Source organism: Hipposideros armiger, unplaced genomic scaffold (assembly GCF_001890085.2).
Source record: "Hipposideros armiger isolate ML-2016 unplaced genomic scaffold, ASM189008v1 scaffold_1132, whole genome shotgun sequence".
Classification (NCBI taxonomy): Eukaryota; Metazoa; Chordata; class Mammalia; order Chiroptera; family Hipposideridae; genus Hipposideros; species Hipposideros armiger.
The window spans coordinates 139,444-167,076 of record NW_017732482.1 but is presented as its reverse complement, the minus strand read 5'-3'; the positions used below and the strand labels follow the sequence as shown (position 1 = coordinate 167,076).

General features: G+C 39.7%; 4 protein-coding genes across 4 annotated transcripts; 1 reads left to right on the top strand and 3 right to left on the bottom strand.

The window, feature by feature from the left end:
* Positions 1–691: 691 nt before the first annotated feature.
* LOC109376441 (60S ribosomal protein L7-like 1) lies at positions 692–2,672 on the top strand. Its single transcript, XM_019632362.1, has 2 exons — positions 692–699; positions 1,804–2,672. Exons 1-2 carry the CDS (start codon positions 692–694, stop codon positions 2,561–2,563), a joined length of 768 nt encoding a protein of 255 aa, XP_019487907.1. The 3' UTR covers positions 2,564–2,672.
* A 6,679-nt stretch (positions 2,673–9,351) lies between these two features.
* Positions 9,352–9,930, bottom strand: RNASE9 (ribonuclease A family member 9 (inactive)). The gene has a single exon (XM_019632353.1). The coding sequence runs from the start codon at positions 9,919–9,921 to the stop codon at positions 9,352–9,354; it is 570 nt and encodes a 189-aa protein (XP_019487898.1). The 5' UTR covers positions 9,922–9,930.
* A 12,067-nt stretch (positions 9,931–21,997) lies between these two features.
* Positions 21,998–22,594, bottom strand: RNASE11 (ribonuclease A family member 11 (inactive)). Its single transcript, XM_019632366.1, has one exon. The coding sequence runs from the start codon at positions 22,592–22,594 to the stop codon at positions 21,998–22,000; it is 597 nt and encodes a 198-aa protein (XP_019487911.1).
* Positions 22,595–26,699: 4,105 nt separating this feature from the next.
* RNASE12 (ribonuclease A family member 12 (inactive)) lies at positions 26,700–27,163 on the bottom strand. Its single transcript, XM_019632365.1, has one exon. The coding sequence runs from the start codon at positions 27,148–27,150 to the stop codon at positions 26,713–26,715; it is 438 nt and encodes a 145-aa protein (XP_019487910.1). The 5' UTR covers positions 27,151–27,163; the 3' UTR covers positions 26,700–26,712.
* Positions 27,164–27,633: the final 470 nt, after the last annotated feature.

Below are 27,633 nucleotides of genomic sequence, written 5' to 3'. Positions count from 1 at the left end.
TGCAAGAGCACCGGGAATCTCAGTTTGGGTCTTGGCTTGGGGACTAACCAAAGAGCCTAACTTCTGCCTGTACAAGTCTGAAGATTAATAAGAATCACCTGAGTCTAATGACGCACAAAGGATTTCTGTGGTCCTCCAGGCTCAGAAATAGATCTGTGATACATCCCAAACTGTAATTCCCAAACTAAGAGTTGTTTCTACTCATCCTTATGTTTGAATTTTCCATTGTTGTGCTCCCATGCCAGAATATTTGAGGTAAAGAGTGGGAATAAGACAGTCGCTAGAAGAGGTTCGCCATTTCTCTCACATAGTTTCAGCTGTTGTGCTTCTGGTTTTATAATTATATCATAATTCTTAAAATTTACACCAGGCCTATGCTTGGGCAGCCTAAATCTTCTCAGGTCTCATCAGTCTGGGGTTATTTATTAGATCATTTTAACAGTAATCACCTACATCTCATGTGATTTTGCTCCCCTTCCCTAATTCCTGTATGTATTAATTAGAATTGGCTTGACAGTGACAGAAATTTCAAATAGCAGTGGCTGAAAGGAAAGAGGTATTTGTTTCTCTCTCACATTTCTTTTTCTAAAGTCCAGGGATAGTCAATTCAGGTCTAGTGTGGTGCTCCATGGGGTCAGATATCCAGGTCCTTTCTATTTTGTTGCTCTGCCAAACCTAGCACAGGACTTCCATGTCAGGGTCCAAGATGGCTGCTCTAGCTTCAGCCATTAGAAAAAAGAGAAGGAAAAAATAAGAGGATCCCTCTTTCCTTCAAAGATATGTCCCAGAATTGTTTCACTGATTTTCACTTATTCTCCATAGGCGTTCCATTGTTTAGAAATTAGTCACATGGTCAATGTTACTTGCAAGGAAAACTGGAAAATAGCTCTTTTATTTTGGGTATGGGCTCAGGTAAAATTTGAAGCTTTTATTACAACACCCAGATGATGAAAGGGCTTACACTAATTGAGAGACAAGGGTAGCGTCTGCACCACTATAGCCCTCTAGATGCCCTTAAAAATCTCACTCATGTCATATCTGTCATATCTAGGATTCTCTAAAGGAAGCCTCAAAATTCTCCCAGACCAGTAAGTCATGTGTATCAGGTGGTGTCTTTTTTTTTTCTTCTACTTCAGTCTTTTTTGATGGTTCTCTTTACCCTCAAAGACACTTGTGGGAGTTTGATAGATGTCATGGCTGCCAGTTATCTTCATGACACTTTGCTTCTATACCAAGATGTGCTTTCTTCCAACAGCATCAAATCTGTTTAGGTGGAGGTTTTACAGGTGTGTGGTTTTCCTTTGGGAAATGGACAGATTATGCCTTTATCGCTCCGTGTTACTCTTTATCCCCTAAGCACGAAAACAGTACTGATTGTTCCTCAGCCTCTTAGAGTCTTTTCATCAAAATTGCTCTACCATGTTCTACTTAAAGCTTTTCTCTCCATAGTGTTCAAACACTGGTCAAAAAGGCCGAGTGTGGGCCGGCCAAGTGGCGCGATGGTTAAGAACTGGCTTGGGACGCCAGAGGACCCCGGTTCGGATCCCACATGTGAGGGCCAGTGACACTGCCCTCTACAGCTAAGATGCTGAACAACAGCTCAACCTGGAGCTGGGCTGCCGTGAGTCACTGGCGACGGCATAGGCTGCATCCCCTGTGGCAGTGGGTTGCCATGGGCTACCGTGTGTAGCCAGCAGGCAGCGTGAGCAGCCCTCAAGCCACCGTGAGCAGCCCTCAAGCCACCGTGAGCGGCGTCCAGAAGCCGGCCAGCCAGGGGGGAAAAAAAAAGGCTGGGTGTGGCAGTAGCCACAGCATTGGAAAGATGGTGGAGGAAGAGCAAAGAAGAAAGATCCCTTTGGTTCCAGAAAATCTCCTGAAAAAGAGGAAGGCTTATCAGGCCCTCAAAGCTACCCAGGCAAAGCAGGCACTTTTGCAACGGAAGGAGCAGAGGAAAGGAAAAGAGATCAGGTTTAAGCGACTGGAATGGTTTACACGATGCCTGGCAGCAAAACGTGACAAGGTGCGCCTCACACGACTAGAGGTGAAACCTCATGGTTTGGAAGTGCCAGATGAACATTCCTTGGCCTTTGTTGTACGCATCCAAAGGATTAATGGGGTGACTTTAATGGTGCAGAGGACCATTGCAAGGCTTCGTCTGCAGAAGATTTTCAGTGGTGTTTTTTTCAAAGTGACCCCCAAAACCATGAAAACACTGCGTGTAGTGGAACCTTATGTGACCTGGGGATTTCCAAACCTGAAGTCTGTCCGAGAACTCATCTTGAAACGTGGACAAGCCAAAGTCAAGAATAAAATCATCCCTTTGACATACAATACAGTGATTGAGGAGCATCTGGGGAAGTTTGGTGTCGTTTGCTTGGAAGACTTCATTCATGAAATTGCCTTCCCGGGGAAGAATTTCCAGGCAATCTCAAGGTTCTTGTGCCCTTTTCATCTCTCAGTTGCCTGTCACGCTACCAAGAATAGAGTGGGCTTCCTCAAGGAAGTGGGCTCACCTGGCTATCCAGGTGAACGCATCAATCAGCTCATCCGGCAGCTGAACTAAACCCAGGTACCAAGTCACAGGGAATTTGTATTGATGAAATTGTTTTTCTTCCTCCCTGAATATCTGAAAGCACAATGCATTGGAAGCATGTGTTTGTTTTGGGAATTATTATCCAGTATCTTCAAAGAAGATTATTTTCTGCTGTATCTTCAGAAACTGGAGAGGAGGAAGGTTTAGGGAAAAGATGATATTCCTGGCAGGCACTTCTCATTACAGCCCAGTTCCAAAGGAAAAGTCCCGGTGTTTTCCACATTGGCTGCTGTGGTCATCTCTTAAATCAGCAAAGGACTCATGCCATTGAGGAGGGGGCCTGTTCCATCACATCTTCTGTACAGGGGTTTGATGTTCGTGGATGAATACCCAAGCATGAATACAAGACGGCAGTGAACCAAGCCCAGGGGCATACTTGAACCTGGGGGTACCTAAGGCCTTGTTTTTGTAAAGAACTTAAAATACAGTTAAATGAGCACACAAACAGTGCTCAGTTGTCTCTGCAAAAAAAAGGCTGGGTGTGTGTTAGTGTGTATGTGGAGCATGGGATAAGGAGGTAGATAGAAATGAAACACCATTCTTCTTTGTCCCAGTTTTCATTTTCTTTTTTGTTATACAGAATCCTTTCTCTTCAACAATTCTCCTCAAGTAATTAGAATCCTTAAAAACACTGCCTCACTAGTTAACCATGTATGCCTGAATTCTGGTTTTAGGAACAACTTAACCTATAACCAGATAACCATATTTCGCTTTGTGGGTCCAATAGCTGGCAAAGTGACTGGCATGCATAGACGCTTAACAAATACTTATTGAATAAATGAATGAACATATGTTTAAGTAGGACCAGAAAGGGATGTTTGCAATATCACGGATAGTCACTATGAGGTAAGCCACCCCTCATAATCTCAGTCAGAGCACTGCTATCATCCCAAAATAGACATATGGTCTAAATTAAAGCACAAAACAGAATAACGTGCTTCTTACTGAGGAAGATAAAAAAAATCTCCAAGTTTGAGGGGAAAAAATGATAATTTCTTATTTTATATATCACTGTGGAGTATTTTCTAATAAGTCTGCTTCAATATAAGTAGGATGTACCGTTCACCAATTAACTGACCCTCATTTGTCACTCTAGATCCCTATCTAGCACAGTATATTTGATTGATAATCACAACAAGTGGAAGCATGGATGGAATACTGCCCTCTAAGTTTAGAGGTTAACTTCAGGATCCAATAAGGTCTTACAATTTTATATCCCACTAGAGAGGTTAGCTCTAAAAGTGGTCTCTTACATAGCCCAACTAGAGAGCAAACTGGATTGTATTTAACCTATTTTTTGGGGGGCAATTCTTTTACTAATTGCATTTATTTCTCCTTTCCAAAATGTGAGGAACCAGCTCTTTTTAACTTCTCTGCTGGTTTTCTCATTAAAAAGTAAATTAAACTTTGAAATATGTTCATTACACATTTGTTGAGAATTTTGCTTTCATACTATGCAAATTCAATTTCAATTCAAGTTCTTTAGTTCCCCTTTCCAACTAGATTGCAGCCTTTGAGCCCCATCTGTCATGAAGGTTCTGGGGCCACCAGCAGTGAGATGCTAATATTCCTGTATTCCTTTGGAATTCAGGGAGTCATAATGCTGTAACATTTCATGGGGGAGAAAAGAAAGAATATTTTGAAACTGGCAGCGTGGCTGAGTATACTGAGATTAGCAGCTGTGAAGATGACTGCCTTTTCTGGGAGCATATTTTGGAAGACTAGACATTCATAATGCCATAGGAGAAAATGGAAACAACTGAAATTATCATGCAAAGTAGTTTGTAGTGGCTGGAAAATGTGAATGATGTATTGGGTTGTCGGAAAAGTTATGACGCATTTTGTCTATGTTTTTCAAAGGTCATTTATTTATATAAAGAACAAAGATCAATCTGCCTGTTTTGTTCAATAACCTTTTGCCATCTTTCAGTGGGCTTCATAATTCCTCGTTCATAGAAGGACCTGTCTTTATTTGCAAAAAACTGAACAAGGTGCTGATTTACAGCCTCATCTGAATTGAACGTTACACCATGCAAGGCGTTTTGAAGAGAGTGAAACAAGTAGAAGTCTGACGGCACAAGGTCAGGCGAGTACGGTGGGTGTGGCAATACATCCCATCCACGCTCCAATCATTTTTGATTGGTGATCAAACTTGTGTGTGGCCTCACGTTGTCGCGATGGAACACAACTCCTTTACAATTAACAAGCTCTGGACGTTTCTGGATAATGGATTCGTTCAAGCTGTCCAGTTGCGACAGTACACATTCGAATTGATTGTTTGGTTCCTTGGTAGGAGCTCGAAAAACATGACACCTTTAAAATCCCACCACACTCAGAGCATAACCTTCCTCCGATGAATGTCTGCTTTCGATGTCGTTTGAAGCAAATCACCACATCAGGACCAAGACCGTTTGCACACCACATTGTTGTAAACAATCCACTTCTCATCACCAGTTATCAGTCACTTCAAAAAAGGATCGTTTTCCTCGTGTTTAATGAGCATATTGCAGATGTTTATACATGCCGTCAAATGAACTTCTTTGAGTTCATGCAGAATCCAAATATTGAGCTTGCTTACGTACCCCGGCTTCTTCAGGTGGTCGTGAACCCTTGAATAATGGATGTTCAATGTTCCTGCAATCTCTCGTGTCATGTAATGTGGGTTTGACTTGATCAATGCCTTTATTTTCTGTCATCAACCTCTGTGGGCCTCCCTGACTGAGGAGCATCGTTGAGATAAAAATTACCAGCACGGGATTTCATGAACCATCTTTGGCACTGACGTTCTTGTAGAGCATTGTCACCCTAAACTTTATGCAACTTTTCACAAGCTTGACGCACATTCTCCCCTTTATGGAAGTAAAACAGTAAAATATGGCAAAAATGCGCAATTTGGTCTTCCATTTTCAACTTGTAAAATCTCCAAAACTCAACCAAATCGCTTAATTTTTTTTTAGAATGAAGCTAGAACTGTCAGCTGTCAAATGACATAGCAATAACATAGATGTGAATGACTCTAGTACTTCCAAAAATGAATTGTGCCATCTGTCACAAACATGCATCATGACTCTTCTGACAACCTAATAGAATTGGGTCAAATGTTTTCATGTCCTATTTTATTTCTGAAAAACTTGTCACCCTCTCCATTCATCAGTAGAGGGCTCTATAGAACTGAAAAAGCAAGGCCTAACTTTTACTCCAATGTAGCCTCTGTTTAGCACTCTAGGACTAAACCTAGATTCAGCCTCATAATCTTATATCTCTGAGCCTTCAACAGCCTTTGTTTCTGGCCCACCTGGTAGCATCTGCCCACCCTCAATGATCAATAGAAAGAGCCTTTGAAAACTCTTTCCTCATGTGCCACCTACACGGTACAAGGCAAGCACTTTCTTTTTTTACTCTTGATAATATATTATTTATTTTTTTAAATAATTTTTTATTTTTAAATTACAGTTGACATACAATTAATTTCAGGTACAAGGCAAGCACTTTTAAGGGATTACTGTTGGTCCCAATTAATGCAGCTACTCCCTGTATGCTTCCTAGGATTAGAGTGGCAGTGAACATCTTGGTGTATATATCTTTGTGCACTTGCAAAAATACTTCCTTAAGGTAAATTTCTGAAAGTGAAATTGCATTTCATGTTGTCAAAACATCAGACACATTTTGCCTCTTTTTCTCGAGAAACAATTTTATCAATTTATACCCTCATCAGTAATCTATGAACCTCTCTATTTTTTTTACTCTTGCGATGCTATTGTCTACATTCTTTCACTGAATAACTAAAATTTTAAATTGTTGTTGTCACTACTTCACATCAATTAGGATGGCTATTTGAAAAAAACAAACAGAAACTAGCAAGTGTTGGTGAGGATTGGGGAAATTGGAGCCTTAGTGCACTGCTGGTGGGAATGTAGAATAGTGTAGCTGCTATGGAAGAGTGCGGTGATTCCTCAGAATATTAAAAATAGAATTACCACAAGACTAGCAATTCCACTTCTGAGTATGTATCAAAAGAATTTAAAGCAAGGACTCAAACAGATATTTGTTCATAGGAGCGTTATTCACAATAGCCAAATAGAGAAAATCACCCAAGGGTCCACTGATAGATGAATAGATAGTATATGCATTCAATGGAATATTATTCATCCTTAAAAAGAAAGGAAATTAAAATAAAATTTAAAAAAAAGGGGCTGGCCGACTGGCGCATTGGTTAAGAGCTGGCTTGGGACGCCAGAGGGCCCCGTTTCGGATTCCACATATGAGGGCCAGTGACACTGCCCTCCACAGCTAAAATGCTGAACAACAGTTCAACCTGGAGCTTGGGCTGCTGTGAGTCGCCAGCAATGGTGTAGGCTGCAACCCTTGCTGTAGTGGGTTGCCATGGGTTACCGTGTGTAGCCAGCAGGCAGCATGAGCGGCTGTCCAGAAGCCAGCGACTGATCTGCCTCGCCCGGGTAGAGCGCAATGATGGTGCCCACTTGGGCCAGTGAAGTAATGTCCTCCACAACTAGACTGAAGAACAAAAGGACAGCAACTTGTCTGTTCCCCTTCCCCCAATTCCCCAGCGCTGTTCCCATCCCCCAATTCCCCAATAAAAATCTTAAAAAAAAAAAAGAGGAAATTTTGTCACGTGATACAACGTGGTTGAAACTTGAGGGTATTATGCTAAGTAAAATATGCCAGTTACAAAAGGACAAATTCTCTATGGTTCCACTTATTTGAAGCACTAAAGTAGTCAAATTTATAGAGACAGAAAGTAGAATGGTATTGCCAGGGGTTGAGGGGAGGGGAAATGGGAAGTTGTCATTTAATGGGTACAGAGTTTTGTTTTGCAAGATAAAATATTTCTGGAACTAGTTGGTGATGATGGTTGCACAACAATGTGAATGCACTTAATGTCACTGAACTGTACACTTAAAAATGGCTAAAATGGTCAATTTTATGCTATGTATATTTCACCACAATTTTAAAAATGAATATTTCATCATCTCAAGAGACTCCAAATTAAAGAATAAATTATGTGAGTCAAGGTTATGGACAATATTCATCTTATTAGGTTGGTATTATTGAGGAGGGAGTGCTAATGGAGATTGAACAATAATATTTTGAAATTTTACAATGGATGAAGCTGAAAATTATAGTTTTAACATATCTTAGAGAATCTGGTGGGTAGAAGCTAGGATTTGAATTTCTTATGCAATGTTGGATGAGAGAAACAATCTGTAAATAATACTTGTTCTATTTCCAGGTCTTTAATTCTAAAATGTATATGAATCAGATCATTTACTTGGAGAGAAGGAGATATATTATGATTATTTCATGCCTTATTTATGTGCTACACCATACTGTCATAAATATTTTGTTTGTTGTATAACCCCAAAATAGATGAGATGAACATGGCCCAGAGGAGATGGTCCATAGCATATACCCAGGCTAGTCTACGAGCAGAACTTCCTCAGCTGGTGTATAAAAGGTTGGTTTTAGACTGTGTCATGGAGATTCCCAAAAGTTTGATAAGATCCTTATTCACTCAGACATTACAATTAAAAGTCATGAGCTTCCAAGTGAATAGTGGTATCTAGAGGCTTGATTTTCTGGTGTGCTTTCCTTAGCCACTGAAATGGAGCCAGGAAACCCTTGGCCCTAGGTCTCTATTTATAGCAACTGATTAATGAATTAGGACCTTATCTCTGAGTCCGAAGAATAGGAAATGGGAAAAAGATGAGCGGGTTGGATTGCATTGAAGTATGCAAGAGCAATAGGCACTCCCCCTACCATCCCCCATCACTACTCTTCTTATTCCATTTTCCATAAGTTAGTTATAGGGAATAATGATAAAAGTTTTAAGAAGTTTCACAGATGAGAGAAATTATTACCTAAATTGGACAGATAGATTTCTTTTATCATGCTGATTCCTCAGCATTTTTTGGAAGTAGAATATTCTCAGATAAAGCCACATCTGTGGAAAGTGAGGAAAGAAATTGTGAATAAATGTGACTATATCAGAAAGTGATGAAATGTTTGTAGTTTTGTGAACAGTTAAATCAAAGATATGGGAATCCACAAAAGTAGCATTGGACAACTGAAAAGTACTCTGGGGATTTTGCTGTCCTGAACATTGAGGTATTTATCCTGAGATGTCTCCTATTAGAATCTACACCTTCATTTTCCCATGAATACTGTGTTGTATGAAAAGAACAGAACAAGCAAAATCTCTGCAAATATAACACTAGAAAGATGAATTACACAGTTTCTCAAGGGACTTCAGGATCTTTTTGTTACAAATTGTGTCACAGAGAAAGGTTAATAATTCCAAACTCAGAAACCCCACAGAGCCATACCAGAGACACTTTGTTAGGTCACTGTACTTTATTATTTCTACTGATCTAGAGATTCACATGAAAACAACTTTGGAGCACATTTCAGGCAACCATTTCCTGTTCCTTTCAGTGCTGGTCATCTTTCACTGAAGGCATTCATCCTCATAATGCATTTAAAATGGGCTAAATTACATGATGTAGTTTGAAACTACATCTCAGAGCACTATCTGTGAACCTAACCCACATTGCCTGTGCATGGTATTAGGGGAAGAACAGAGGGAAGTGAATGATTAAAATGAAGGGGGTCAAAATTATCATTCTCGATTTTGACCTATAAGAATCAACACGAAGAGGGGTATATGATCTTAATCTAACCTCTTAGAGAATACTCTTCTAGAACGTTGGGAAGAAGATATCTTCCTGGTGGCTGATGCTTTACTGCTTGCCATGTGTTTCCAAAATACTATTTACATGAACAGGAATAATTTGTTGGATATCATCTTGCCATCGACAAGTGATAAGGACATGTCCCTTCTTATGAAAAGATTCGTATTCACAGTCTGGCATCCTGGTTCCAGCTGTTAAATTACAATACACTCCTTCTATCACTTTCTGGCTCCTGTGACATTTCTTAACTCCATTCTTACATGGCACAAACCTTTGATTACAGAGATTTTGCAACTCCTCATATTTTACTTGGAGGAAGAAATGTTCTTTTTTACAGTGGAGCCTGTTTTGAATATTTTTCATCCTTATTTCACCATAACAGTACCATGAATCAGATAATGATCTGTCAGAATCAACTATAACATGCTTTTGGAAAGTTTCCTTGGTAGGTGGTTTGGTAGGCCCGGTACTATATAATTCCGCCAAATAATCTTCAAATTCTTCATCCCAATCAGTTGAGGAATCCAAATATTCACGTAGCATTAAAAACTGAAACGGAAATGGCTGCAGCAGCAGGAGGAGCAGAGGCAGGGGCTGCATGGTGAGCAGAGTTCCCATATTTTCCTGTGAGGAATAGAAGAGATAAGGAGATATGTTCTACTGTGGTACTCTGCATGCTTCTATTCCTGTGCAGTCTCCATTTCCACCACCAATTGCTTTTGTGAGCTCTAAGACTTTGGACCATTTTAAAATCGACAACTCAGCATCTGTTTAAGTACCTTTGAAATGTTGATTAAAAACTGACCTTACTAGGCCTATGTTCAGTCTAGAAGACGGAATAAGAGAGAGAGCGCTGAAGGAAGGAGCGAGAGAGCAAAAGAGAGACGAAGGGCTGGAGGGAAGGTGAAAGGAGATCAAGACAGCAGTGGGGAGAGAGGGAGAGCGGAGGATAAAAAGGCTGACATGCTTCCTCCAGCGGGAAGAACGCACAGGTTCCCTTTTTAGGAGTTAAGAACTTACACTGAAAAGGGCCTCTCCTCATTAACAACCTGCTGTTAAGAGAAAAATTTTCTTCATCTTGGAATTTTCTCCTCTTGCTCACCTCTGAACATAGACGCCCTTGGAGAAGGGATCAAGCATGAGCATGTTTCAATGCTGTGCACTCTGTGTTCTCTGTCTCCGTTTCTGTCCCTGTCTGTCTCTGTCTGTCTGTCTCTCACCATTTTAATTAATCCCCATTCCTACACTCTGCTCCAGGCAGCCACTAATCTACTTTGTGTTTTGTATCTGGACTAAACCTTTGAACAAGAAGAGATATGAATGTAATTACTTTGTTAGATATCAAAATGTTTTATAAAATGATCATAAGTAAAAGCATATTATTGGTACATGTATAGATAAATCTCTCCTCAGAACACAATAGATCGTTCAGAAACAGAATTATTTAATATATAAGGTAACTTTTAAATTAAGAGTGAGAGAATGGAATTTAATCCACAAATAATTGGTACTGGGATTATGTATAAACCATGTGGGGGAAAAAACCACCTCTTACTATACTTCAAAATAAATTCCAGATGGATGAAAGAATTACATTTTAAAAATCAATAAAATTAATAAAATAGAGTGTAGATGAAAATGTATGTACTTTTGCGGTAAGAAAGGATTTTGAGAAGCATGAAACCATAAGTTGAATTCATAAAGGATTAAGAAGTTTGAAGATATAAAAAAGACTACTCAAGTCTTTACAGTGGCCCTAAGGAGAAGAAGTGTCTCTGAGCAAAAGATATGCATTTCAGAAAACTCATTGCTCCTTTTATGATGCAAAGGATAACATTTTTTCCCCCCAAATTTCCTCAAAATAACACCATTCTCAGTTTGGTTATAGGTGTGAAGATCTGAAGCATTAAATATTGCCTAAAAATGTTTGTGAAAAATATACATTTGAAGATGGCTAAAGACTACATTTTTCTTAAATAATTTAACTAAGAGCTACTCTGAAATTTTTTTCACAAAGAACCAAGATATGGCCACTGGTTTTGTTTTGTTTTTCTAATTAAAAAATGTTTTTTTTAAATTGGGAAACAGCCATGGTCATTGGTTACACATTGCTTTCATGCGACAATGGCATAGTTGACTCTTTTAAAGAGGGCGGAGCTCGCTGTAGCCCATGCACTCACAGTGACCCATGCGGGGTTGGAACAAGCAAAGTTGGTGTTATCAGCATCATGCCCTAACCAACTGAGCTAACCAGTTACCCATGGTTTGGTTTGATTTCATAATTTTGTCCTTCTCAGAGATCAGGGATAACAGAAAAATAGAAGTATGGAGTACATTAGGATAGAATATATCATAGATTTTGCTTGAGGAAAGGAAAATAAATCCAGTGAGACAATGGGCTCTCTATCAAGAAAAAAATAACATAGATTTCAGTCCATAACACACACACACACACACACACACACACACACACACACACACACACACACACACACCACACACACACACAGAGTCTTTAATGTATGAGGTACTAGAGATCAAACTAATATTTTTAAAACAGCATTAAGAGGGCCGGCTGAGTGGCACATTGGTTAAGAGTTGGTTTGGGATGCCAGCTCTGAGCAGCAGGGCCCCAGTTCAGATCCCACATGAGGGCCAGTGACACTGCCCTCTATAGCTAAGATAGTGAACAACAGCTCGACCTGGGGCTGGGCTGCCTTGAGTCGCAGGAGACTGCGTAGGCTGCAGTGGAGCTGCAGTGGGCTGCCATAAAGCTAACGTGAGTGTCTGGCAGCTGGCGCGAGCTGCCAAGAGCTGTCGTGAGCAACCATCCAGTGGCCAGCGACTGATCTGCCTCACCTGGGAAGAGCGCAATGATAATACTAACATGGGCCAGTGAAACAACGTCCTCTACAACTAGACTGAAGAGCAAAAGGACAGCAATAAAATCTTTAAAAAAAAACAACAAAAAAACAGCATTAAGAACATTAATACAAGTATATATACTAGAATATTTTTCATAATTTTGGAGTTAGTAAGAGGCATCTTTATTAAAAGAAAAGCACAGGCATAAAGAAAATTATTGAAAGACTTGATTGCACACAGATAGGCTGAATTACATATCCATTACACAAGTACATAGAAAATGTGACAGTCATCATCATCATCATCATCATCTCTAATGGTAAAAGACATCAGAATTAAATTTTGAAAAACCAACACAGCTTGGAAAACAAAACAAAACAAAACAAAAAAAACTTTCAAACTATGTGCAGTGTAAAATTGCTTCTCAAACTCAGGTGCAAGAAAAGTGTGAGTTTCTTTTCTAAATCCAACATATCTGCCCTAAAACCACAACTATCAAGGGTGACAGCAAAATTTACCTCAATTATTATTTTAGGTGTCTTCCACCTTTCTTACACAATTAAAAATAATCAAAGCATCTGGATTTGTCCTAAGAAAACAGCAAGTTCAGTTCTTTCTTTGTGGGTGTTGTTTGGAATCATCAGTTTCTCTTTCTGTTATAATATAAATCGTCTTAATAATGAACACAATATTATTTTTTTCTTATTTTTTAGATAGCTAAAAGTGTTTAAATATAACACAAAAGCCATTAACATTCCCTTTGAGCTGTCAAGACCCCAAAGTATGACAACTTCTTGTGTTACAGAAATGAAGACTTTTTGTCTTTTTTCCCCAACATTCTACAGCAATAAAAACAAAATGCCAATTTATACCTTAACAAAGTATTCTTATTTCCTATGAAGTCTCCACCCAACCCATGTATTTCTTAGCTTTTGCATCACTAACTACAGAGGCTCAACACGAGTGCAACTCTGCCATGATATATCTACTTCCCCACTGAAAGAGCAAGGAGAATCATTTAACTCCAAAAATTTTCAGGGAATCTGTTTAGGTAAAAATACTTTAGACTTTGTTTTAAAATGAAATAAAAAAGGACTAATATCATCTTCCAGTCAAGAATGAGTAACATGGACCTGATTTGTCCTCCCACCTGAAACAATTTTAAAAACTGACAAAATGCTAGAAAAAGTATTTGTAAGATAGGGAACATCAAGGCAACAAAACACGCTGATCTTTCAGAGATGGGAAACAAGCAGGTGAGCCCTACAATTCACTCGGCTTCCTATCTTGGGAGAAATTTCAGGCAAAAGTAAAGGGAGGGAAAATTTAGGAAGAGTCTTAAAACTACCTGAATTGAGGAGATGGAATTGAGGAGGCCAAGGAAACTTGAGTTTGTAGGACAAAGTACCAGAAAGGATAGCGCTGCCTCCAGACAGAATCTTGGAGATCTGCAAAGGGTTCCCCTCAAGTATTTAGCAGAGTACTGTTTATCAGATGTGTGGGAGAAAACCACCTGAAGCTGGGTGGTTTTCTTTAAAAAGATCAGAGGGAATAGTGCTTACTCCCACTAGCCAGACTGAAAAAAATCAAAATTTATGGGGCATTAGGTAGAGTACTCAGGAAGGTCTTGCCTCAGCAGTAGGGAATAATTAGTCCTAGACTGTTACTACTCTGGACCTGCCTAACAAATCAAAAGGATCCATGTGGTTCCAAATAGCTCACATGTGGCCCAGATAAAAAGTTCAAGAAAAGTTATAGGAATGCAAAAAGGTCCATACAAGATAAACCAATGAGGTACAATTAAAAACGTTTGGTATCCAATCAAAGATTACTAAGCATGAAAGGAAGCCAGGAAAAACAAACCATAATGAGAATAATTAATCAATTGAAACTGATAAAGAAATAATTGAATAAATAAATAAATTAATTAATTTACCCAGAACAGGCATAGCATAAAGACATTAAAACCACCACTATAACTATATTCTATATGTATGTGCAAAAAGTTAAGTAGAATCATGGACAACAGAAAAAATAAACATTTAAAGATAAAAACTACAATGTGTGAGATGAAAAATTCACTGGATGGGATTAATGACAGATTAGACATTGCAGAAGAAAGATTAGTGAATCTGGAATCAATAGAAATGATCCAAATGAAACACAGAAATAGACAATAAAACAAAAATGAAAAGAGCACAGTAAACTGTAGAATGAACTCAAGACTTCAGATGGATAATCTGAGTCCCTGAAGAAGAGAAACAGGGGGATGGGGAAAAGATTGGAAGAAAGAATAATCAAAAACTTTGAAAACTTAATGAAAAGTATAAATTCACAAATCCCAAAAAGCTCAACAAACCCCCAAAACATGAAGAAAACTATACCAAGACACTTCATAATCAAATTGAGGAGAAAAAAAATAGCAATATAGAGAAAACCACAGAAGTAACCTCAAGAAAAAGGACATGCTAAAGCCAGAAAAACAAAGATAATGGTGACATTAGATTTCTCACCTGAAACAATATAAGTAAGAATACATGGGAAAATATTATTAAAGTACTAGAAGTAAGAAAACTGTCAATGTAGAAATTCTATACCTGGCAAAAATATCTTTAAAACACTAAAGCAAAATAAAAACATTCTCAGATTGTGAAGCTTAAAGAATTCATCACCAGCAAACCCACACTGCAAGAAATGTTAAAGGAAAATCAAACAGACAGAGGGAAAATTATACCGGTTGGAAATCTGGATCTACACCAAGGAATGAAACATTGTAAATGGTAACCACAAATGAATATGACTTTTTCTTATTATTTAAATTTATTTAATATATAACCGACTACTTAAAGAAAAAATAGTAGCAATGTATAATGGGATTTATCATATTTCAAAGTAAAATACATGAAAACAATAACATTAAATCTGAAAGGGGAGAAATGGAAGTATATTATCATAAGGTTCTTATACTATAAATGAAGTAGTGTGTATCAGTCGAAAGTAGGCTATGATAATAAGTTAAAGATATATACTAAAAATCCTAATGCAACCACTGAATTAACAAACTAAAGAGATATACCTAAACAGTCAAAAAAGGAGATAAAATGGAATCCTTAAAAAATTTGATAAATCCAAATGAAGTCCCCAAAATCAGAAGGGAACAAAAACATAGAAGAGAAACATAAAACAAAAAATAAGATGCTAGATTCAAACTAATCATATTAATAATCTCACTAAATGTGAATGGCCTAAGCAAACCAATTAATAGCCAGTGATAGACTGGATTAAGAAAAAAAAGACAACTATACACTGTCTATAAGAAAGGCACTTTATATGAAGACACGAAGCGGTTAATAGTAAAGGATGTGAAATTATATACCATGATAATTCTAGTCAAAAGAAAGCTGGAGTGGCAATAGCAATATCAACTGTACTTTCATCTACTCCTGTTCATGTGTTTGTTCCCATTCCTAGCCCCTTTTTCTTCTTCTATTCAAATTTTAGCTATTTAAGTGGATCATCTATCAAGTTCAAGATGTTAAATCTTCTTTTACAGGTGCCTGCACTGATCACTTCAGACAACAGAAATATCTTTCTCTCTTAAGATATTATATTATTGTCCTGTATCCAATACCGTGTATAGTGAGGGTACATTATTTGTGTCTTCTCATAAAAATGTTTATAATGAGTATGATAAGATTAGGGAGCTGCTCAGGGACACTCCCCAGCAGGGCTTGATGTGTACCCAGGGTAAGTCCAGCAATTCATGCCGTTCTTGTCCTTTTCTACCTGGACAACTCAGGGTCATGTGTTTCACGAGCCCTGCATGAACAGGTTGCCCCACAGGGGCTAAAAACAGGACAGATGGAATGCTGGCCTCTGAGTGAAAATCATAGGAGTGGCTTGGCTCCAGAAAGCTGTCCGATTGTCACTCTATACCTGAACAGTGAGTTCAAATGCAGGACACACAGAGAAGAACACGTAAAGTCCAGTGGTGCAAAGCCTAGAAGGAGAGCAGAAGCCATGCAAGGCGCAGAAGGGAGGTGTGTGTTGAAAGGACAATCTGGTAAAGAGAAAAGAACATGAACATTGGGTGAAGAAGGGATAAAAAGAGATAGAAGGGGACAGGTGTCAGAAAGGGAGAGGTAAGAGTGGTCACTCTTTGTGTGAGCCCTGAGAAGGGGCAGTTCATGTGACAGGTCCACGAGCTCAGCCCACATTCCCGTAAATGAAAACATGGAGTTCTTGGAACAGCCTGAGCTGGGGAGAGCAGGGACAGCAAGGAGCGCACACACCAGGAGCATAGCCTGCAGCTTTCATATGCCTGGGGCTCTGCCAGCTCCTGTGGCCCTGCTCTTTGACCCTTTTGAGAGCTCTCCTGGGCACAGGAGGCCTATTAGAGGAAGAACTGGCAGCGGGGAGCAAGGCTGGGAGGACGGCTCTTGAAACATGCCCACACAAAGAGTCACCACTCTTACCTCTCCCTTTCTGACACCTGTCCCCTTCTATCCCTCTCTATTCCTTCTTCACCCAACATTCACGTTCTCTTCTCTTTACCAGATTGTCCCTTCAACACACACCTCCCTTCTGTGCCTTGCATGGCTTCTGCTTTCTTTCTAAGCTTTGCACCACTTTATGTGTTCTTCTCTGTGTGTCTTGCATTTGAACTCACTGTTCAGGAATAGAGTGACAAGTCCAACAAGCCCCAGGGCCTACTCAGGCCTTTCAATGAGGCCTTAAATTCAAAGAGTCATCAGCGCCAGAATTGACTGAGTTAAGTTTCTTACCTAAAGGATGTATAAGAGGAGGGAGTTGTGTCATCAGTAATGAAAGCAAAGATGCAGAGGTTTGAAAACTAGAATGGGGCTTAATTCAAATTGCGCCCCAGAAAGACAGAAAATTTTCCAATTTGTTTTCCCAGGAGGAGGACATGAGAATATCCCCTTTCCTGTGCTGACTGGGAAGGTAAAAAATATTACATGGTTTTTATTTATATTACCTTTAGTAGGAAAGAAAAAGTTTCCAAATATTTAATGACTTTTTATTTCTCTTTTTAAGTGTTCTATTTGTGTCTTTTGCTTATTTTTCTGTAGATAAGTTCATTTTATCTTATGAAATTGACATCTATTTATACATTGAAGATATCAATCCTTTGACGGCCACACATATTGCAGATGTTTTTCTTCAATTGTGTGCTTAACACAGTGCCCTGATTTAATCGTAATAGAAATAATAATGACAGCTACCATTTAATCCTCAAAACAATCTTGTGAGATGGAGTTTATTCAAGAATGTACCACCATTATCTTTCTGTATGGTTATGGACAAGTTTGCTTTTTCCTGTCAAATAAAGATGAATGGCAATAAAAACATGGCATATGGAATCAGACTGTCCTTGTTTCTTCCTGGGGGACCACCTATTACGTGTGTGACTTTGTACATTACCAAAGTCTTTGTGCTTCAGTTGCTTCATCACTGATGTGGGGATAATAATAATCTACCTCATGGAGATTGTTCTGAGAATAAAAACAAATACATATGTATATTTTAGACTAGTGCCTGGCACGTAAGACCTCAGTTGTTGTTATTAATTATTGTTATTACCTATTAATCATCTTGTGGTAATTATATGTGATCTTAAAAAAGTTGAAATACTTTATAAACATGAAGGTGTAGGGATTTGAAACAGTCATCTTATCCCAAACCTGCCAGTTTTCTGGTTGCTGGAGTAAAAGGGGTGCATTTCATGTATGTGACACCCCTTCCAACTTCTCAGCCACTGTTTTGGAAACCTGAGTCCTGCTTATAATGCTCTTGTGTTTGCTCCCGGATGTATCCATGGCTACGGAGTTTTGAGGTAAAAACCCTGCCTTGATAGATCTGGGGCACTGTAGGGAGTGGCTACTCTTCGAATTAAATTAACTTGTTTTCGCCCCAGTGCTGTCCTTGGGAGCTCTGAATACATAGGCAGCAATGTTTTTTCTCTTAATTGCGACTAGAATCAGAACGTTCTCTAACTAGAAAGAAAGCTTTTAGTCATCTGATCTAGCGATGTTGAAACTTTGGAAGACATGAGCAAACCTCACACTTTTGTAAAAATCCCACATGCTTTCTCCAAACTATAGAACTCAAACCTTCTGGATTAGGACCCAGGAATTTGTATTTAATAACAACTCCTGAAGTTATCAGATTTGTTAGGGTAAGGCTAAGCTGATGGAACAAAATCTCAAAATATAGTAAATTTTAAAAACTACATATTTATTAATAGTCCTGTCTTGACATAGAATTAACCCCTGGTTGACCGCAGAATGTAAAAGAATTTATGAGACTCTACAAGAGTAAGAAAAGGTTTATTGAAAGTCAAAGAGAGAGAGAGAGAGAGAGAGAGAGAGAGAGAGAGAGAGAGAGAGAGTGTTCTGGCAGAAGTTTTGCCAGGGCAGAGTCTGATGGAGACAGCTGTGCCAATGAGAAGGAGGGCTGGGGTTTTATATTTTTCCATGTAGGGTGCTTGTCAGCTTGCAGGGGAGCTGCAGCTACAATTGTCTTCTCTTGGGAACTGTCCTGTTCCCATCTATGATGGATGTCAGCTTGCAGGGGGTTGCTATTGCGATTGGGAACTGTTCTGTTCCCATCTCTGATGGATGTAAGGTGCTTGTCAGCCTGCAGGTGAAGTGCTAGCCAGGGGAGTCAGAGCCAAGTGGTTAATGTTTAAGCTTGTTCCTGCCAGTTTATAAGCTCGCTCCTGTTAACTCTTTGCCTGTCCCATCCTGCCAGCTCACAAGCTTGCTCCTGTTAACTCTTTGTCTCATCAAGTCCCAAGATGAGCAGTCCATGTTGGCAAGATAACTCTGCTTCACACAATTATTCAGTCACGTGGCTTCCTTCCCTTTTGCTCTTCTGGGCATTCCTAGGACATTATCGTCATCTACATGATTAAGGTTGAGTCACACTCATGTCCATTTGGGGGATCTAGCTGTTTGGAAGAAAACAATCCACAGAGGAGGAGACAGTCCAATGTCATAAGACCTGGACCTAGAAGTGGCACATATCACTTCTGCTCAGAGAGCCTGGGAAAGGACGCCTGACTGGGCAGCCCTGTGCCTCACTGTACCTCTTCATCTTGAGAGCAAGTACAGTGGTTTTGAGTGGGCTACCTGAAAGCTTCACTACATTGATTCTGGTGTATAAGTAAGCCTGAGAACCCACAGCTGCCCAACCTCTGCATTGTGTAGATAAGGAAATTGAATCCCAGTGATGTGAAATGACTTTTCTTGGTGGGCATGATGAGTCATTAAAACATATGATTATTTACTTATAATGCTGCAAAGGCCGTCTCCTTACTTCAGCAACATCCTGGACACTTGAGGCCAGGGGTTTGTTTCACTTCAGAATTGTTGGTTAAAGAAACTGAGTGCACTTTATGTTGGGAAAATAGAGGGAATAATTAGAGACAAGAAAGGTCCTTTTTTTATGCCAAATAATCCTTCTCAGTATCCCTTTCTCAAACCTTCCTAACACTCCATTCCCAACTTTTTTTCTCAACCTGACTCCCCCTTCCATGACCCTTATGATTAGATCTGTCTCCTTTCTCACCTCATTTCATTCCCTCTAGCATTTCCTGTCAGCTACAGGGATATGACACATATCTACCTCTCAGTTATTTTTCTAACAAGTGCAAGAGACACATACAAGTGGAGCTTGTGAAATTGAATGGGCTGACATGATAGAATGACAAAGCGAAGAGGAAGGGCATCAAAGGAGTGAGGACAAGGACACAAGTTCTGTGGGCTGTGAAGAGAGCAACCTCAAAACAACAGACTTGGCAGGTGCTGAAGGTAGGCAAGGTAAGAAGAGAATGGAGCATTAGTGGCCTTAAAAGCCAGTCTGAAAATTTTATGTGTGAAGCTACAAGAAAAAAGGAGCCCACTGTAGTTTGGAAGCAGAAAAAGGACATTATGAAAACTTAATGTTTCAAAATTGGAAATCTCCTGCCTATCATCATCATGAGGGACCTTAAGATGCTTGTTATGTCAAAGGGGTGACAGGCTTCAAGGGTAAGAAGTGCTAGCACTCAGGGCATAACTCCCTATGACACCTTCACATTTGACATCTTTCAGACTTCGTAGCATGGTGCTTAGGATAGATCCTGGGAGACCAGGGTGCCAACAGCTTGGAACCCAGAGCTCCTGACTCCTTCAGAGAAGTGGAAAGGCTTGGTCTTAATTAAGACTCCTTAGAGGATGCACCTTTGCTCTTCTTCCCTAGTAAAGGAAGAAATCTGCACTAAATTCTGAACCAGGCTAGATTTGCTTTTTCTTACAGGTTACCAAAAAGCTCTTCCAGAAGTTACTCAAATTTGAACCAAGAGGTTGGACTGCTCTGCCATGGTTAGACATCCCCCAACCCCCTGCCACCCCATGTCTGGTGAGGTGGTGGTAGCACCAGCCTGGCCACATGGAACTATTCCTGGAATGGAACCCAGTGAACACATCTTCCTTCCAAAGGCCTGGGTTCTCTTCGGACAGAAAAGAGAACTTTGGGCCCTAGGCATTTCGCTTTATCACTTTCTCCCCTGGCTGTCAAGTGCAAATTGAATGCTGATTACATACCTACTTGGCCAAGCCCATAGTGATTGTTTATTTGAGCAATCACCACACCACCCCAGCTAAAAGATACAAAAATACCTGCCTTGATTGATGCTGCGTGTTGGTTGATTGTCAGAGTTTGCAGTTTTGATATAATGAGAATTCTGCACTAAATGTGAAAAACACTAAGAAAATTGATATATAAAGAGTGATAATACAACAAGAAAAGTGTTGCAGTGATGTAAGATTTATTTATTTAAAATTAGGATGTTAAAAAAAGAGTGGTCTCAGGATGGAAGATGAGAAAACAGGGATACACAGGCACACATTAATGAACAAGATAGCTGCCTATATTCTATGTAGAGCATTGAATCATAAAGACTTACAAATAAACAATTTGAAATAATGAAAAAAGTTCACTACAACATCAGAAAGCAACAAGATTTGAAGACGAATTCTGCCCGGCACTTGGCATGGAGTTCTCATTTCCCATCTTTCTACCTCCGCTATTCTTCCGTGGCGTGCCATTCCGCTCCCCCAGGGAATCAAGACTACGCTTGAGTAACAATCGTAATAAGTGCTTTATTTCTTCCCTCTATAGCAGCCTGTGGATGTGGATGGAGGAATGAAGATTGTGTAGGGCTGGAGCTGTTGCCTGAGGGCAGGAGCTCAGGCAAAGTATCTTTTCCCTCTGGAGGACAGGGAGACCTCTGGTTGCATAGGTGGATACTCACATTTGTGTGCATGCCTCAACACACACACATTTCTTTGAAGAGAAGCAGTGAAATAATATCCCCTGTGCTCATTCACTGTTCCTCTGAATAATCTCAGTGGCAGTACAATTAATTTTCAATTATCTATATTGGCTTTGGGACTTCTCTCCTTCATTCTGTCTTGTTGGGTGAACTGGGCTTCTTGGCTTTATAGCTGAGCTAGGGTGGAATTCAATTCAGGGAAACTGTGCTTGTATGTGTGTGTGTGTGTGTGTTGTGTGTGTGTGTGTGTGTGTGTGTGTGTATGTGTGTGCATGTAATAGAAAAAGCAAGTATTGCACTCCAGGATCTGTTATAAGTTTTTATTGAATTATCCACGATTTTGGATTTTTCATTCCCCCAGTTAGCATAAATAATCAAGAATTTACTACAGTGCTGAAAGAGTAGATATGGATAATAGAAGGCAATTAATAATAATGATCATATTTGTATGTCCTTCTTTAGATAGACTATAGTCTCACAGCCCTGTGGGATTTACAACTTGGAGCCACTAACTAACCAGCTCATCAGAGAATGACTTGTTAGCAGTGTCAATATTTTCTTTAGGGGGCTAACACTGTGATATTGGCACCTAGGGAGCTGTTTGCCCATAGTGAGCTGGTGCATAGTGGTCTCCAGTTCTGAGCTCTCAGAGCAGCTTATGCCAAGATTTTGTACACACTTGCAGCTGGGGGCCTTGGGGACCCCACGGATCACTTTCATGGAGCCAAGAATAAAGTTGCTGCTCAACTTGCATGACCCATTAGCTTCTGAAACTTTTCTCCAGACCACCGTGTCATTGCAGTACTCTTTGTCATTACCTGTACTGTTTCCCTTAGGGAAGCCATAGTGTAATCTTCTGAATGTCAGCAATGAGGAGGACATAATAACATCCTTGCACATATAAAGGCCAGTATTTTTACATAGCAGAATCAAGTTCATTAACACCTCAATGGTCTGTTTTTCATGGTCACTTTTTACCATGTCATATTGCATCTCTTCCTCTGAAAATTCTTTAACTGTCTCCATTTTGCTTCCTGAAGATACTACAAGAATCAACCCCAGGCCGAGTAGCTGCAGATAGGTCTCCATCAGAGAACTAGGGTGATCTCTTCTGCATAGAATTAAAATAAAGAGTAAAAGACAAAAATAAAGAGAACATCAAAGAGATAGCTCTCTTTTCTTTATGACAGTTCCCAGGATTGACCCCTCTATATAACCTAAGACTCCTACATCTGTTAATGGAAGTGTAATGAAGTGAAAAGACCCAGCTGAGTCTGAACACTCAGCTTTAAACCCTTGCTTATCCACTAACAAGCTACCTCATTTAACTAACCTCAGTTTCCCCATGTGAAAAAATAGGAAATGTGAGAATTATATAAGATAATACATTTAAAGTGTCCAGAACCAAGGAGTTATTTTTATTCCTTTTCTCTTTGTCTATAATCTCATTGGCAGGGTCTGTAATCTTCATAGTGGGTCACAAGAATCTCACCCAACACATTCCTCACTACTGTTATCTCTCCTACAGCCTCACACAGTACCGGGCACATGGTAGCCACTTGTAAAAAAAACCCACAATGTTGTTTTCCCCCTCTCTTGTTTCTTTTCCCACCAATTGTCAGTCATGGGATGCCTGTCTTTACCAGTTCCTTTGGTCAGTTGATCCTGTAGAGAAAGCTTCCAGCTTGTTGCAGAGCAAGAGATGAAATTGGATTTGTTTCCTGGGAGTTTCTGTGACTGGATCTAACTGAGGGAAGGAGGAGCAAAAGAGGGGTAGGTAGAATTGTGTGAGCTAGAAGCACGGACCCCAGGATGCTCAGAGAACTCAACACAGTTTCCATCTGGCTGTCAGGATCCCAGTGACGGAGGCAGCATTACTACCCCCTCTTCTGTGAAATCTTCCCTGTCTGTTTATACTTGAGCCCAACGTGATTTTTTTTTGCTTCTTTGAATAGATTATATTGCACTTCATTTTATATGTTCTTTTTTCTTGTTCAAGTTAGTTGATTCATGTTAGTCTTTTCTCCTTTTATTAAGGCTAAAAATTCCTGAGCCTAGAATGTAGTTTCTGTTTCTTTTTACTCTGTGCAGAATCAAACACTGAATGGTGTATACACTAGTTTCTCAGCAATGTTTATTAACAACATAGCATGGCTTGACTAATGTAGAAAATCCTTTACTTGAGGTCAATGCTGGACAATTCATAATAAGAAACCCAGAAAGAATGGTTATTTAGGGTGACAATTATTTCTCTTGCTCTCATTTTTTCTCTTTTCTCTCTCCTACCTCTAAAAGTCTCCTTCCCCTATACTTATATCTCCTGCATTATCACACTTACTTACCTCCTAATCACCATTCCTTGCTCCTCCAATTTTTTTCAATACACTACTTTTCTAAAAATACCACTTGCAATGACACTGCTTCCGAAACCTTGAAGTATTCCTCATTGCCTACAAGAGGTAATCTACTCTCCTGAGGCCACTTAGTCAAGTCTCTACTTGATCTAACCCCAACCTGCTTCCCAAGGACCATCTCCCCTTTTTTGGTATGCAAACCTTCTCTAGTCAAATCAGTGTGACCCACTCTCTCTGAATACACCCTATTCCATCTCCCCATTTTTGCTCCTTTTTTGAACACCTACTCTTTTCTGACTCTTGAAATCCTTCAAAGTCCATCCTTTCTTTGACACATTTTCTTACTACTTAAGTCTACCAAATCCATTTCTCACTCCTCTGAACTTTTTACCACTCACTTCTTATACCACTCATTTGACATTAGTACATATGGACTTGTGTTTTTATATTACATTTAATTTTAAAATATACTCTGTGTAAAAATAGAACAAAGACCCAGTACTAAAAATATATAAGACTTAGTAATTGGGTTGACTGATTATTGATAGATTATTAAGAATTAAGCAGTATATTCACGTTTGTGCCTTGAACATCGACTTGGTACAGGTTGAAGGAAGGAGGGAAGAAGGATTTAGATTGTTTCCTAAACATCCTCTATCATTAACATCAATAGTGAGGTGATAATTGGGAAACAGGAAGACAAGAAGGAGGGAAATAAACAAGCAGATGAGCAGTGCAGAGATGCTTAGTTTTTCTGAAATGTGTATTTCAAATGGGCAGAATTCATTTGGGTTTGATTTGGGCTGCTGGGTGCCCATCAGAAGAAAAATAAACAAACACAAACTACAAATGCTATTTGACTTAGGCTTTGATCACTATTGAATGAGAATATTCTGAGAATAGATTCCACTGGACAGTCTCAGCTACATACTGACACTTCAATGGAAATGCATTATCTGCAAAATTTTGTTGTTAATCAGAAGGAGGCAGGTTGGGCGAGGAAAGGGAGAAAAATCAATGAGAAGGAAAGAAAGGACAATAAAGCCTAGAGAAAGGAGGAGGAAAGGGAATTAGAGTTCAGAACAAAGAAACAGGCCTTAAAGGACACATTTCAGCTACTTTAAAGTTTTACCCAGGACCCAACAAGTCATATACCTGTTCCTCCTCAGCATCTCAGGTGCTGAAGACTCTGTTCCCTTAGTGACATCCAAAATTCCATGAGGACAATAGAGACAATGGGATTCCCACAGAGAACTGGGTAATGAAACTCAGCTGTGAGAGGGCCACCCTAGATGGGTAAGCATTGCCCACTTACAAGGTTGCCAAATGTCCTTAACTCACAATGGTCACCATCCTCCCTCTATATGTGGAATCAACCAGAGCTTGATGCTTACAAAAGACAGCGTTAACAAGTAGCATAGGTGTACCTCCTATTTTGACATGACCTTTAAGTACAAATAAATAATGCATAGTTGAAGTCTCTCAACTGAAAAGATCAGAACAGAAAGGGCTGTCTGAACCTCACGCATTGCTGGTGCCTGCTCTAGTGCACTGTGCAAGTTTTTTGCTCTCATTTGCAGGGTTGAAATATCACAGCTCAGAATTAGTGACACCATAATGTGGCACCCCTTATGTCTTACTACCTCCCAGTACTAACGACCCTGCCCTCCAACAAGGCCCATTTCTATACTTCTAAGAAACAGAATTATGGCATAATAAGCCTAGAAAAAAACTCAAAGATTATCTAGTTCAAGCCCCCTCACTTTATAAATGAGAAAACTAAGGCTCAGAGAGGAACGGGACTACATCAGGTTCCCAGAATTAGGAGCCTCTCTTTCCCTTCCTTCTCTTCCTTTGCCCCCTAACTCCAAAGATACTCTGCCCATAGTCAAACATGAAAGAACTAAACAACCAGTTCAGTTGTAAGATCTAAAAGAGGAAAAGTCCTTTCTGTTTCTTCTGGGCACACAAAGAGGAGTCACACTGAGCTCTGACAGTCTCAATCCCTCCCTGGGAAATCCTTAGCCATTTCTCTCCAGTCTTCCAGGGAAATGGTTTCTGATCAGTCAGGCTCTTTCTGATCTCCTTTTCCCTTTCTTTCAAGGCACAGAGGGAGCTGCTGAACAAGAGCAGATGCACCTTGGGTTATATGTACCCTTAAGAGATGACCCCAGCCGCCTCTACACCTAGGACCAAGTCTGGGATTAGGGTGAAATGAATGAGGCACTCCAGGTACAAAATTTAAGGGGGTACCAAAAAGCCCAGTAATCAAGATAAATAATATTTTAATGCAGCATTTAAATAGAAATTTAATTCAAAACAATCCCAGGTGAACAAATATCAAAAATTTAAATAACAGGATCTGACCCTGTACTGGCACAACTCATGTACCTCACCTCACCCTAAATCTTACCCTTGATTTAAAATTCAGATTTTTTTTCATCAGGGATTGTTTGCATTAATTTTGATTTAAAAAACAATATTATTTACTTAGATTACTGGGTTTTTTTTGGTGCACCTTAAATTTTGCATGTAAAGTGAATGCCTCACTCACCTTATCCTAATCCAAGTCCTGTGTAGGGAGGGCCCACTCTTGGCTATCATTCAATGACCGAAAAAAAGGAGGCAATAAATTGGAACACATACATAATCCAGTAGACATTTTCTTTTTTATTAAAGCAGAATAAAAAAATTCCAGCTCAGAAATACTGGAAGGATAAATGAATTACCAGTGGCTACCCATTTCACTAAAGGCATTTACCCATGTCCAGAGTTCAGGTGTGCATCAGGGAGAGCCAGCATCAGTGTCCCAAGAGAGAAGAGAAGATCCCAGATCCAGGCGCTGGTCTCAAGTTATTCAATATATCTCCGGAAATTAACTGGCCTCATGTCATCACAAGTGACAAGAATAAACCCCTCTATGGGGGAAATGTGGTACCTGCAGGCAGGATATTTGATACCTTCAATGAGCTTACAGACTGTCATTTTGAACCTTGTTTCACTCTGAAAGCATAAAATTGTGGAATGGTTTAGGCAAGCCATCTTCTTGGGGGACGTGCAAACATTATTGATTTTTTGAGGCCTCTCATGGATGAAGACATGCTCCTTTTTGCAGATGTTGTCGGGTTCCTTGATGATTCTTTGGAGGATCATGTGGTTGCAGTACCTTACAGGAATGTCATTCTGAGGGTAGTCCACATGCAGGTGCTCTATGGTTGATGCCACTTCTTCCTCATATATCTCATTTTCCCAGAACAGAAGCAGCAGGAAAATTATTATCATTAGTATCATCAGGGGTAAGAGTTCCTTCACATCTTTTGCTTTAACTTCTATAGAGTAAGAGGAGACAGAAAGTAGCAGAGTAATCAGATTCCTCCAGCCCCATCCCGTGACTTTGCTCACCCATCTTTAGGATCTTTTATTTCCTTCACTCCACTAATTAAAAGCATGCTGACCCTACAATATCCAGTGGAGGTAGAGCTTTCCAAGAAAGCCCTTTCTGACCATTTCAGCTCTCAGAGTTTGGTATTGAACTGTTCTCTAGTTATTCCCTTCCATTTTGCTTCCACAAACTCCTAATCTCCTAGTTCTCCTGAATCCATCAGAGTGCTTAACACACAGCTGAACATACCGAGGTGCTCAAAAGTACCCATTGCTGATTGTTTTATTCCTATTGCTAAATGACTTCTTTCCCATAACTGTCTCAACCATAACTCCACCCAGTTCCACTGCCTTCTAATCTGTTCTTCCCAATTCCTTCCCAATCTCTCCCCC